At 41.1% G+C, this 14,919-nt stretch overlaps 1 protein-coding gene across 3 annotated transcripts in view; it reads right to left on the reverse strand.

Annotated features, from left to right (window-relative positions):
* osbp2b (oxysterol binding protein 2b) overlaps window positions 1–14,919 on the reverse strand; it is a 47,761-nt gene that overhangs the window by 21,840 nt on the left and 11,002 nt on the right. The window contains exon 1 of one of the 3 annotated variants that reach the window (XM_085786804.1): window positions 7,875–8,098. The exons of the other annotated variants lie outside the window; for them this stretch is intronic. Coding sequence (XP_085642930.1) covers window positions 7,875–7,953 — 79 coding nt within the window. The 5' untranslated portion in view covers window positions 7,954–8,098. Of the gene's footprint in view, window positions 1–7,874; window positions 8,099–14,919 lie in introns of those variants that run through there. 3 annotated transcript variants of the gene reach the window in all.

Here is a 14,919-nt window from a genome sequence, read left to right on the forward strand (position 1 = left end):
GAGACACAAAGCTTTCTTCCATCTACAACAAAGAGTATCACAAATGTCCTTTCTGGTTTCTCCTTTCACTTCACTGAGCCAGATCCACAAAGCATCAATGAAATGTCAGCCACTGGCAGACGAGTGTGAAAGCTATGATGAAAGAACTTCACAATGATATCATATCAATATTAGGCTTGTCACGATACCAGGATTTCAGTTCTCAATTCTCATTCGATACCACAATAAAAATCAAAAAACAGAACCCATGTTCTTTAAGTAGTCCGGTATATCTGCGGACCCCCTGTTGAAGACCTCTGTTCCAACACACACATACAACAGATCATAGCCCTAATATAAAAAACATGTATCAAACAAGTATCAACCACAGTGGGAGATCCCCAACAAACACATCAACAACAACATCATCGTCAATATCAACATCATCATCATCATCGACATCACCATCATCGTCCCTGTTTGGAAGTGGAGATGAATGAGTGCCTTACCTGAAGCCGGTCCTTATAATACAAATGAGTGGATCCTGTCAAACGTGGGAGAAGTCCATAATAGTCCAGTCATTTTATGAAAAAAGGTTGAACAAATTGCAACAGAAGTAAACTGAACTGATTTTGTATCCTCAACATGTCCTGAGTGAGGGAAAAACGCCCCCCGAAGAATCCCAATAGGCGAAAATTTAGAAAAAGACCAAAAAATAGCTCATTCATACGCCTAATTATTTTTCTCACGTGAATAGGGTAACATTTTTAACCTTCAGATATCTCCATGAAAATTACTAAGTTGATTACTTACATTAAGACAAACAAAAAATGTATTGCAAGTTTGTATTGTGTTCCATTTGAGTAGAACCTCCCTGGTACTGGATCCGATCAGGGAGACTGGGAGTGATTAAAGAACAGTTCCAGGCCAGAACGACAGCCAAACAATTTGTAGCGAGGAGAAATCCATAGTGAGATCGGCACTGCATACTTTAATACTGAAACTGTGGGACACTACACCTTAGAACGGCCAACCGTGGTGCTGATTTAAAAACAATGAATAAAACAGACTAAAACACACAGCATAAATTAAAACAAACACATGGAGCCTACACCTGCTGCCGGTTGGTGCATGAGCATGCACCCTTCCCGTGTACTTCTAAATTCACTACTTTATAAAAAAAAAACAGTTTCACAGCAAACTTTCAAGTTCTTAAGCTCCACTGTGCTTCGACAACTTCTCAAATTGAAGTAAAGAACAGAGATAAAATGGTAAATATGGCTCGACACAAACAGGAAGTAATGTAGTCATTACTTGTATCCTTCAAGTAATTAAACATGACAACTGTTGTTCTCATTAATTCACTTTTAGGCTGTTTTCACACAGTCTGGTGCGAGAATGATACATTGTTTGATTTTTCAGCTGGTATACGGTTCATGTTCACACGTTAGTTTTCACTCTGGTGACCAAACGCCACACCACAGGCAGAGTGTCATGTTTCCATGACGACTAACCACAAAAAGACGCATAGTACATCATGTTTGCGAGGTTCGGCCGCGTTCACAAAACATACAAACCGCACCAGAGTTCGACCGAGACCGCTCCTTCAGACTCAGGCCAGGATACTGCCCGCGTCAGTTCATACAGAAATCAAGGGGGAAAAGCTTCAGTACTACTCACGGTAAGAAAAAAAGCAGGTATGGACATATTTTTTGGGTCTCGACAACGACAACCCTAAACAATAAACATATTCTTTAAACTGTGTATCACAAAGACCTGGGATAAAAGGTGAATACTGGGCTCCAGTCAGTCAGTGTGCTTCAGTGTCACTCGCCCCCCCCCACATCTCCAACCCCTGCACTCACAGCAGCAGATGTGGATGGATGCCTCGCCACAGCAGAATCGCCACTGTGAGGCGAGGCCGGGAACCCATTACCACCCTAGTCATGCCTCAAGGGCGGATTACCCCTGTTTCACCACACACACACAATCTACCACCCCCAGGAACACCCTGTATCACTGCAAATGTGATGTTGGTTTCCTGCTCCCACTTTGTCTCCACTTCATTTTTTAGCAAATATCAGTGTCTAGCTAATAGCGCCTGTATGTCTTTTCAGTCCCCTACCTTATTGTCCATTGGCAAAAGAGAGAGAGCAAGAAAATAGGCAGTAGAAGAATGTAATTGGGAGAGCGGCACACTGCTATCCCGCTGTCAAGGCTCGTCTCTCTGCTCGTCCCTGAGGACGGCCTGTCAGATCAGTGGAGCCAGGCCTCCGGCTGACAAGACGTCACCCTGTGGTAGACAGAGACGTGCACGGCCGACAGCAGAGCACATGGGAGACATGTACTATCCCTCTGGTTTAAAGATGGCCTTTAAACACCTGGACATCTCTGATGTTATTTACTCTTCATCTCCACAGTTCAGTCACCATGGTGCTGTGGACTGTAGGAGAGATCATGAGGAAGTTACTGTATGTCTATACTGTGTCGTGAGTGTAGTCAAATCTTGTTACAGTAACACAATTTCAAGACCGATGCACATAGTTTGTTATCCATAACATCTATAACTATAAGTGTATGTCTGGATAAAAACTAGACATACTAATGCATTCACACTGTGACAGAGTGTTCATCACAATAAATTAATCATTATGACTCCAAGACAGTGATTCCAATTAGCCATGCATCTGTAATCTGGAGATTACTTTGAACTGAGGGTGTTTATACCTGTGGTTGGAAAATAATTGTCTCATCATTGACGGCAGAGAGATGAGTGTTGTGATGGAGTGTTCATGAGAAGGGGTTATATGAGATGTTTATCAGAAGCGAATGCAAGAAACAAGTCAGATGAAGAGCGGGGATGTGTCCCGGGAGATGGGAGTGTAATCCTGTCCAGTAATTGCTAACTGGCTCCACACACCCCCCATGAGATGCATCACGAGGAGACAAACACAGGAGACAGCAGGTTAAACGCAGTAACACGGCGCTCGCTCGGTTCTACCCAAGCAAATGAGGAACTGTGCAGTGCAACTCATCACTGTCCCCAAAGCTCTGCAGTACAGCTCTGGCAGTGGATCCAATCGAACACTCTCGGAAAGCAGCAGACAACAAAGGAAAAGATTAACAGCAAACTGCAGCGGCTAAGCAATGTGTTTTAATGCAGTAACATTTATAATGTACCCGGATAGACAAATTGAAAGAAAATCAGTCTGCTGACTACTAAACTGTAGATTTATCTTCTGGTGAGCAAGTAAATTTTATGAATTCCCAGCTAGTGCATCAAACCTGTGAAGGGAAAATGGCTCTTGCTTGCTGTATTAAACCCTACAGTGTGAAGGTTGAGGTCGTTAATTATCCTGCAACCTCAGAATGCTAATTGAGCTCATCTACACACGCGTCTGGTCACTGTAGCAGCATTTTCAGGATATTACTGCAGTATTAAGAAAGCTTATTGCTTTAGAGAAACAATGGATGTCAAGTACAGCATGAAACCAGTGTCCATCTGAAACAGTCTTCAGTAATCTCCACTGACTGGATTTTGTTTTTCATCATGACAGGCAATGAGTTTAATTAAAACCAATGTAGACAAGACTGGTGAGCATATGTTAATTGAATGTATTACCACGTGTACACATTTTTAATCCATATGCAGGCAAACATCTGCTCAGGCTGTGAAGTGGAGGCTCTGTTTACAGCTGTTGATCATGTGAACCATGGCTGAAAAATGAAGATAAGAATGTTAATGCTCGAAACAACAGAGATACAGCATCCGACCTTATTTGTTTTCCCTTTTTAAAAATTGTACTTCTGCGTCACAATTTTTGAGTGGCTACCTGACAAATGCAAAGAAACACAATGCATCATATTTTTGAGATGCAGTAATATGCTGTTGTCATTTTAGATTCACAAGAAACACACACAAAGTGCTATTTTTTTGCAAGGGTTAGAATGATCAAACTATACTTTCTGTTAAAAATGTAGAATATCTACACATAATATGTATGTAATAGTGTAACGTATATTTCCATGATAACAATGTATCAAATGAGGGTTAAAAAGGAGTCATTTGAAGCTCCAATGTGTAAATTTTATAATGAGTTTCAACTCATTGTTTAAGTGAACATCCACTATTTTGTTTCAGTCTCACAGCTTTTACTTTGTTGTTTTTGGCTGCAGCATATGTTTGCAGTGGGGGGAAAAAACTCTCAAAACTCACTGTACACTACCTGCCCCGCAGCAAAAAACAGACAGCCACAGAAAGTGACTAGCTTGGGAACACAATGGAGCATTTAGCAGCTACAGAGCCCCAAGTACAGGTTCAGGGATCAGAACCTTCATGACAGCATCTGACTCTACCTTCTGTGAAGTTTATGCTCTGATTCCTAGTATACAAGTGTCATACTAGCACTAATATGGGCATAGTCTCGGGCATGATGATGCTAATTACAATGAGACAAAACTAATTTGTCAACCATTTGCTTTGAACGGCCATTGTATAAGTAATGTATAGGCACTTGCTGTGAAGGAGGATTTTACCTGTCTTGTCCTCTTAGCAAGATAGAAATAAATGGTTGACAAGTATTTGATGTTCTCTCTGATAGTGTAGAAAGATTTAGCAGGATCATGATCCATGACTCTGTAACCTCAGAACACTGCAAGATTGTGATCCATCATGCTAATTGTCAGGGTGTCAGCGCTGCAAGATAATGAGCCATGAAGGTAACCATGAAGCCAGAGCGGAGGTGACTGCCTTCTCAGAGCACTAGTAACGGCGCCTTCAAGTACTCTTAAACTATGTGCATTAATATTTGAAAAATTAAACACGATGAGCCCCAGGTGCTGGCCCGGTGCTCCAACCCCTCTTAAAAATGCATCCAGCATGCGTGGGGAATATGTGTTTATAATTGCAGGGAGATGAGAGTGAAATGTCCACCGTCTGTGCACACTGACAAAGTCCTCACTTCTTCTTTGGAAATAGTGTCAGAGCTCTGACTATCACAAGAACTGATTATCAAAGTGATGTAGAATCTCACATGGCAGTGCAGCGTCAGAGGAGGTTTTACACAGGTCAACTAAAAACGAAAAGCTTTTCACTGGGACCCGACAGCATCTCACTTTCCAAGTGTAGACAATTCTGATCACCAATGACTGCAAACTATAATATACAGTATTACAATATTTCCCTGTTCTGGTGTGGATGTTTCTCCAGACAAACAGATAAGAGTGAATTAATGTGAGACCTACACCAAGTGTAGTGTCATTCTGGGAACAATATGGCACAAGAGGAAGATATTCTCTGTATCTCTGCATTCATTTTACTCATCTGTATACCAGAAACTGTATGCAAATATAGGACTTTTACAACTGAATGTATGCTCCTTCAAACTGAATTATACAGAAATCATGCAATGTTTTAGAAGCTTGTCAGATTGCAACCAGTTTCTTAGCAGTAGGAAATCATCCATGTTTTGAGGAATCACTTCAGTTTTGGGCTGATCTCTCATTTATTTTCCACATATCCCAGTGCTCAACTAAAACTGGAGCACTGCCTTCATGACAGTGACAGCAGCATGGCTGTCAAGCAGACATGATTATTTGGCATGTGTGTGCTTCTCAGCATTCTTCAGCGTTGGGAACTGTGACATTGTGTTATTAATATTCAGACAATTTATTTGTTGCTTTTTCGGCAGTCACTGAGTCTGAGTTAGAGTGTTTTCTGCTGGCCAAGAGCCACCGCTTAACTGCATGACTGTGTCTAGACTACATTGTACAAAGAAATGGTCTTTATTTTGATACAATTCAATTATTTAAATGGCAAATCACAAAATATATTACGTTGAGGCATTTTACAGACTAAAGTTAAGACGTTACGACATTATAGAGAGAAACCCAGCTGTTACCACAATAAGCAGCACTTGGTGACAGTGGAGAGAAAAAACGGTTACACTTTACTTGAAGGTATCGTCATAAGAGTGACATGACACAGTCATGAACGTGTCATAAACATTATGTCAATGTCATAACGTTGTCATTAAGTGTCATTCAGTTTTTGTAGGGTTAGGTTTAGGGTTAGGGTTAGGGTAAACCGAATGACATTTAATGACAACGTTATGACATTGACATAATGTTTATGACACGTTCATGACTGTGTCATACCTTCAAGTAAAGTGTAACCGTTTTTTCTCTCCACTGTCACCAAGTGCTGCTTATTGTGGTAACAGCTGGGTTTCTCTCTATAATGTCGTAACGTCTTAACTTTAGTCTGTAAAATGTCACTCTTATGACGATACCTTCAAGTAAAGTGTTACCGAAAAAACTCCCTTAAACCAGGAAGAAACAGGACCGGACTCAGGCTGGGCAGCCGTGTGCCTCGGCCGTTGAGGTTGAGAGGAGAGGAGACCTTAGATTGGTGCCATTTAGAATGATTTTGCTGCTTGGTAATGAGAGAGTACTAATTTACATCATCTACACAACAGACAGTGTGCATGGATGCAATTAAGAAGTGGCTGTCTCTATCTCAACAGCTAAAATCTAATTAGAAATCCTCAGACTCAAACATCAGACTCTTGGTAACATTTACCTACACATAATGCTATAGCAATTTCTGTGTGTATGAAATACGTCTTTAAATCTCCATTGCTTTATAGCTGCTTCACAACCTTTGAAAAATTAGAGCTACCTTTTACACTAAAATACATCTTAAATTTACATTAGCACTTATACTCACAGCCAGGGCATTATCTTGAATGTCTTTGAACTGCCATTATGTTGAGACAGCTAGTACTAGTTCTCGCTGTTGGCTATTTGAGTGTTATTCAGAGTTGTGATGTTTGGGCTCTGACTCATATTTTGGTGTAACTTCATCAACTACCCAACATTCATATTGAGGAAAGTGTGCAAAAACCTACTATGGAAAATTAAAACAACAGGGCTTATACTTCCCATGCCAAACTCATTTCAGTGAACAAACAGGCAAAGTGAGGAGACAGGAAGCCCAGGGGCTTAAGAGCACAGCTGTTCAACTCAACATTGTCCAACTGTGACACACGCAACAAAATGATAGATGAAATGAGAGAGGTGAGAAAATAGAGCGGGATGAGACGGTGAGGTGAAAAACCTGACAGATTTTTCACTGTTCCTCCATAGGTCAAATAATAACACATAAAAAAATATACTATAGGATGTTATTAACCTGCCATAAGCAGTAATTCAGTATAGATTTATTTTTTTTACATCCAAAATCCTCATTTATCATTTAGACTGCAGGTTATGAAAATCTGTACGCCTTCCTGTCCTCATCACTCCATTATATGAGCACATGAAATTTGTTCTGTCCTCTGAAGGACAGGTTCTAGGACCCTGGGATATACAGCACATACCCTTTTTACAGTTTCTGATGGTGCAATAAACTCTCCACACATTAGATGCGTACACAGATGCACGTTGCCAACATAACACGTCGGGTTGGCAGGCTCCAGTTCATCCATATGCAAATGTGAGGTGGAGCAGGCGCAAAGGAGAGAGAGAGGGGGGGGGGGGGGGGCAGGGGGGTGAGTCTGAGTGAGAGCGGCACGAGAGAAGGAAGGGAAGGAGGGAAAGGAGGACTGCATGCAGTGAGGAGTGCAGGAGAGAGGAGAGAGGAGAGATGCTGGCGCTGCATTGTTAATGGAGGCTGCAGAAATGTGAGCATCCATGGCGACAGATGACAAGATGCCACAGAGGCGGTGGGAGGGGGGGGGGAAGAGAGATGGATGGAGGAATGACAGCTACCCCTCAAAAAACACATGATGAGGAGGAGATGGCGGGATGAGGAAGGTTTTGTCGTTGGACAGATGGACAGGAGTGTGACAGCTCCGTGCTCATGTTGCTGTAGCTTTAGCCATAGCTGTACTGACCCTGGTTGAGTTTACTCAGGCAGCCCGAGTTGCAGAGGGAGCGGACCGTCCCCGGTTCCCAGCAGCTCCGGCCCTTCATCCCACTCTCTGCGGGCCTGATCCCCGCTCCACGCTCCCTGAGACGCAACGCTGCCCTGGGCCGCTACATAATCCCAGCGAGGGGGGGGCTGAGGCAGCGACTTCTTCTTTCCAGCATTTCAGCGTGCACACACATATGCATACACACACGCATACTTACAGTGCACACATACAATGATGGAGGGGAGCAATGCAGACGCTCCCTCTTGCAATTCCTATCTCCGCTCCTGCATTGCTTCCCCTTCTCCCGGAAACACGCACACACACACACACAGACACACACACACTCAGCATACACACATTCACAAAGCTCGGCACATTTACAATTCTCCTCCACATGCTTCTCTCAGTGCAGTGCAGATTGGAGAGGGAGGAGGAGGAGAGGGAGGGAGGGGGAGAGGGAGGAGGAGAGGGAGGGAGGGAGAGAGTGAGTGGAGCAGAGAGGAGATAGGACTCTGCAGCCAGCAGTCACCTACACAGCTAAGACCATAATGCATTGCTTCCTCTCTGATACCCGCCATCTGCTGCTTTTGTAGCTTGACGGCAAAAGTCAACTATTTCAGAGAAGTTGAATGGCAGAGATGGTATCAAAAAGAACAGCAGCGTCTTCAAATACGCCAACATGAGGTGACATGAGGCATGACAAGATTTCAGATTATGTTATGACATATAAAACTCAGTGTGGTGCCAACATACAATGAGTGAAAGGTCAAATAATTCCTATTTCCTCACCTGCTGATTGATATGCCACCTCTATTGTCTTCTGACACAATAGAGCTGACAGCTGCTGACAGATCACTTCAAATCTGATGACCCAACGAGAGAGGTCAGGGTTACTGTACCAACGCTGCACTGTTCATGCTGTAGTAGTTAGCCCTGGGAGGCAGTACTGTAACTAGCTATACGCTCTCTCACTTCTCAAAGCAGGTGATAGTTGTCATTTCAATATTATTGCCAGAGTATCACCCTCTATCTACTGAAACTCAAGGTCACCTTAGCCACCAAAACCTACTGTGCACTTTATAAAGGAGTTCACATGCACCTCTATGTAGAAATGGGCAGTTAAAGGGATAGTTCAACATTTTTGGCAAATTGGCCCATTGCCATAATCGCTATAGTCATAGCAGTAGGTTCGTTACCTTTAATTGTCGGTGTAAGCTATTTTTAGAACGGTGGAGCAGAGCCGCGAGCTGCTCAGAGCTACGCTACGGAGGCTAATGGGATTTCTTGGTTTCCCTCATCAAACTCATCAAATACACAATCCAACAACTCCAAAACGCTGTCAAGTTGTGACCTCACATTCACCACACTATGAGATTATAATGGAAAGTTACGAAACTCAGCTGTTTTCGAGGTAAATGCAGAGTCTGCTTGCTGAAAAACTGTCCCTGAACGCAACACACATCAGCGGTTTTGCATGAATTTACCTCTAAAACAACTCCGTCTGGTAACGTTCTGTTATTATCTCATAGCGTGGTGAATGTGCAGGTCACAATTTGTCCACGACAGCGTTTTGAAGGAGTTTTTGGATTGTGTATTTGATGAGTTTGATGAGGGAAACCAAGAAATCCCATTAGCCTCCGTAGCTTTGCTCTGAGCAGCTTGCCACTCCGCCGTTCTAAAAATAGCTTGCACCGACAAATAAAGGTAACGAACCTACTGCTACTATAGCGATTATGGCAATGGGCCAATTTACCAAAATGTTGAACTATCCCTTTAATCAATTTATGATGTGACTGGTTAATAAATGTCTAGACATGGCACACTTATCTCTGGACCAATTAAATCCTTAATGCAGACTGTGAGTGTTTCATGATGCAATACCAGTCCCTTCTTCCATGAGTAGCAGCATGGAGAAAACACAGCAGGGGAACCACCCCCCCCCCCCCCCCTTGTTTCAAATATCACATGAAGCCTGTTTATTGTAATATATGTGATCTCTGTGATTCTGTAAAATATCTGACAACAACAAAATTAGGTAACAGGGGAGAGCCACTGTAGACTGTAAGTGTGGCGAGAGAAGTGCTGACCGGGAGAGATCGTTGGACTGTTAATAAATAACATCACCTAAATGTCCCAGGGCATGTTCGAGGAGGCAATGAAGCATGAAACTTCAATTAATTTCACACTTGACCTTCGTGGTCTCCTGTTTTTCACCACAGGAAGTTTAACCACACAAAGAGAGGTAATCTGGCACGTTATAACTGCTTATTTCATCAATAGCAACTAAAATACATAATCTTTTCTGTCTGCATTTTAAATAGTTTCAGCAGTCTGTTCTATTATTCATTCTGTTTTCAGTCATTACTCTTAGTCTTCATGAAAGTCTCCAATTTAACAAAAAAAAAAGCTCTGGACTCTGGAGTAATATCTCAGTTGCTCCAAATAGAGCATGATATTCTTTTGAAATCCCAAAGTAAAGCAGGAATTCACCACCACATTTCTCTGCTTATTTAATGAAGGAGAGACAGTTGAAGGCCAGACCATCTGAAAGACAAACTACAGAGTAGGAGAGTGTTTAAACAACATGAGTTACAGTCTCATTAAGCCAATTACTGCATTAAGAACCACGAACCCAAACACTCCCCTCAGCCTGAATGCACGAGCTCTGAGCTCATTAAAACCAGTTAAACAGCTCTGTTCAAGTGAGAAAGCTTTTTTCCCCCATGGGAAAAAAAACATGTTTTTTTATTGTGCAATGAAGGGATTACAAAGTACTGAGACACACAAACCGCAAACAGAGAATATACTGTACAACGTAAAACACAACAAAATCCAAGTGAGGATTAGCAATATGAATTACATCTGGTGTAGCAGTTTGCTAGTGTGTGAAAGCCTGAAGGCATGTTTATGAGTGTAGGAGTCGGAGAACATATAGAATCAAATGTGAAAGGTTTTTGGGAGGGATCGCACCATTTTGTCAGACAATGAGACTGATTCGTCAAATGATATTTCAAATTTGTGGCTTTTTTAAGCGTCCTTGTGATTTTGTAAATTTAACAGTCTTATCTGTTGGAAAAAGTTCATTCAAAACTATATTTAAAAGGGGCGGTGTTTAGCTCAGTTGGTAGAGCACCCGCCCCATGTGTTGAGGCTATAGTCCTCACTGCAGGCGACCTGTCTCTCTTAACTGTCCTATCAAATAAAAGCATGAAAAGCCAAAAAAAACCAAAAAAAAACTATATTTAAAAAGGGAAACAATGTGAATTTGAGACTATTTGAAACATTTAGCCGTGTCAATTTCTGCAGGAGGAGCCATATTCAGTAAATGACATTGATCCATGCCAAAAGATATCCAAGTCATTATGCTAGACACTGTGCAGCCACATTGTCACTGAGGCAACAGAGAAGGACTTGAATGGACCTAGAGAGACTAAAATCGACTGCGGTGAAATACAAGCTGAAACTGAGCCCCACTAATGGACTCCTGTGGTGATAATAACCCGCTTATCCAAAGGAGGTGGAAGATCTTCAATTAACCACAAATGTAAGAGTTAAAAGTAACCGCTTCCTGCATCAGCCCATGGTGACATATAGTAAGAGGACCATGCATGGACTTAATGATGACAAACAGACATAGCACTTCATGTGATTTCCCCACGCACAGAAGAGTGAAATTACAGCTGACTCTCAAAACGCTGGGGCGATGAATCATCCAGCCCTATGTGCACTTAGTCATCACTGACTGATGGAGAAACTCAAAGCCAGGTAGCATCTTTGCATGGCAGCTGGCAGTGCAGCGTTAATATCTCTGTGAGTGTGTCTTTAACATTTTCATGATTGAGGGGTCTTTGAAAAATATTGCTGCACATGTCTGGAAGCATGTAGAAGTGATGGTAGTTAAAAATATTTTCTTCTCATTGATATGCAAATGAGGATACTCTATTCTATTTGAACAGACAATCTGCTTCACAGAACATAACCCTCCTCTAACACAGTCTCAAATAGTTTTATGTAGGCTACTCCTGACTAAATATGTTGCTTTTACACCAACAGCCCTAAAGTTGAAAGAAGAAAAAGAAGAAAAAAAACCTGTGTGAATTTATATTTAGGAAGTGGTGAAGCTCAGACCGAATGTTCCCATGGCTGCTGACTACAGCTGCAAGAACCAGCACTATTTTGAAATACTGCTCATTAAGGAGTAGTTTCAGTTTCTGTGACATTTGTGGGATGTCTAGCATGCACAATTTAATGGGCTTAAGGTCAAGACTCTGGCTTTAAAAAAGCAAAAGTTAATCAGCCATAACCTGCTGTGGAAGGTATATGTCTGTGCTGGTGTTAGTCATTATCGGATGGTGTGACCTGACCTCTCTTTCAGATTCAGACTCTAATCAGATGCCTCTGTATTTTCCTGTAGAAACCATTAGAAATTCATCAGATGCTGCAGGTTGTCCAGACACTGGTCATATCCTGGAGTTGACATACTTAATATACACTTCTAAATATCACTTTTACTTAAAAAAAAATCATAGTAATGATGGTTGAGAAAGAACATGTTTTTAGGAAACTGACTAGACATTATAAAATGTGAGTCTTCTTTTTGCATATTTTATATCATTTCACAAATCAGAACTTAAATTACCACCAACTGGTGTCATGCAGGTTCATATGAGAAATTTGGTAAAACGTGAGAAAATACAGCTCTTTATGTTGTTTGTATCTTTTTTTTTTACTATAAGACCAAGATGAAAATCAGATCACAGTTTAAAACAATAACACTCAAAAACACAGTCGGATTATTTTCATAATTGAGCCAAGAACTTAACATTATTAAATGATCTGAATATTCATCTCCATTGTATCAGTTACATCTTCTCCATCTTTCCCAGTTCTTATCATCAAGCCAAACAAGGTTTTTATCCAGTATCCGTCATGGTTACAAACAGACAATACCAGCTGACTGCAGAGGTCTGACTGATACAGACTGCTACCAACCAATTATCCAAAGTAAAGCAAAAAAATGTAGTGAAAACAACTCAGACACAATTGAAAGCAAAAGCATTAAACCCAAATTAAATAATTGGACAACATGTTTATGCTTGAATCCTTTACCTTCAGAGCTAACAATCTTTACCTTCAGTTAAAGAGAAAATCTGTACACCACAGACCAGGTGACTCCATTGGAAACTAAAATGAAGCACTTCAGTCTCTGAGTGTATCTGTAAAGTTACGTTTTTAAGCTCAACAATTATGACATAATGTGAACTGGAACAAAAGCTTGGCTGCAAGGCACCACAATCATAAAAAATATGCCTTTAGTTATCATCTCTCACAGCCCTTTGCTTCACAGACAACACAAAGTTAAAATTCCTATTGTTCACAGAGAACTGGGCTTCCAACAGTGATGTAATTTACACAACTGCAAAACAACAATCAAACCCACCATGTTAGATCATAGTGTCGCGAGAAAAATACACTTAGCCCACTGCAGAGAAAAGTTGGCACCAACAGATTCACCTGACCAGAGGAAAAGAGGTGTCAGAACACAGAAATCCACTAAGCGGATAAAAAAAGGAGGAAAATGGAAAACTGAACCACTATTGTCCTTGCTGACTGCCTTGCACAATGTTCAACTAATATTTTAATGACCTGCCTGTATCAGCGTTCTCAATTTCTCAACTTCTGCTCTCTGCTGATAAAGCAGAAACGTAAATGCAAGTTGACTGGGACACAATGTGAGCTTTATAATGAATTTGAGTTTCATGCAGCATATACAGCAGGTCAATGAGTCACACACAACCATACAATGTAGAAAAAAAACACACAAAAGACAGCCGAATAATACCAGTGATGTAGTGTGGATGTGCAACAATACAGTGCTTCAACAGCTCTGTCCACTATTGTATGAAGCTGTGATTAACATTATTTATAGATCCATTTAACTGAGCTCACAGTGGCCTTATACCAAAACACCCCTGTACGTACAAAGGCAAGTACACCACATGCACAATATTACATTCAAACCTAATTAGACCACACACAAAAAGCATGTGACCACACACAAATACACAGAGTCTCTTTTTAAAGGATATTGTTCATCATTTACTTTCTATTTTCAGATATTTCAAGTTATCTTTTAACAACACAAAGCACTTTCCCGTCTCAGACTCCGCAAACAGAGGGAGGAAGGAAGATATTAAATATCACCGAAAACAAACACACAAAAACAAAGCATGCAGGCCACCATCATTTATGATCTCTGTTAAATGCCAGACTTCATCTGGTGGTAATATTTGTTATGTTACAGGCCTGAATATGACTCTGACCTCCTCATCTATATCTGACTTGTCAGTTGGGACTGATCTGATCCAGGAAATCGACCTCTGCCGCTACACGCGACATCCAAGACAAACAAGGACAAGTGATTCGATCCACAGCCACTGCAGAACTAACTGATGAGGATGATAAGCAGCATGCCATCTGTCCTGTCATAACATCTCTTCATGATCTCGGACAGTAGCACTTCATGCAGGATGCATTTTATTGAACATTTTGCAGAGGTGGATTAATTTAAACCATGTGAATATTTATCATATCAGCCTATACCACATAGTAATTGATGACACTGCTTATTTGTAGGTAATAAAACACTTTAAATGTTTTACTCATATTAACACACTAGATGAGTTCATTTACCAGTGCAGTCAAGAAAGGGTAACAATCACTGGCATCAAGAAAACAGTTTTCACTTTATTTCACTGGACCAGGAGTTTATTGATGGAAAGGAAGCTACAGCTACAGCACACATTATCTGAATGTATTGCCTCATAGACACACACATTATACACACCACAATCTGAGTCACCTACTCACAAAACCAATGCAAAACTATGGACAGTGCAAAATTAATTCATTACTGAAAGTATGAATCCTGCTACGGGTGTAAAGATTTTTTTACATGGCACATCCTTATTTCCTTCATAATTCTCCAATTTCCAATTTCAAGGTCTCCATTCACTTTTAGAGT

The sequence above is a fragment of the Trachurus japonicus genome, chromosome 9 (assembly GCF_045865225.1).
Source record: "Trachurus japonicus isolate A0001 chromosome 9, Traja_1.0".
In the NCBI taxonomy this organism is placed as follows: Eukaryota; Metazoa; Chordata; class Actinopteri; order Carangiformes; family Carangidae; genus Trachurus; species Trachurus japonicus.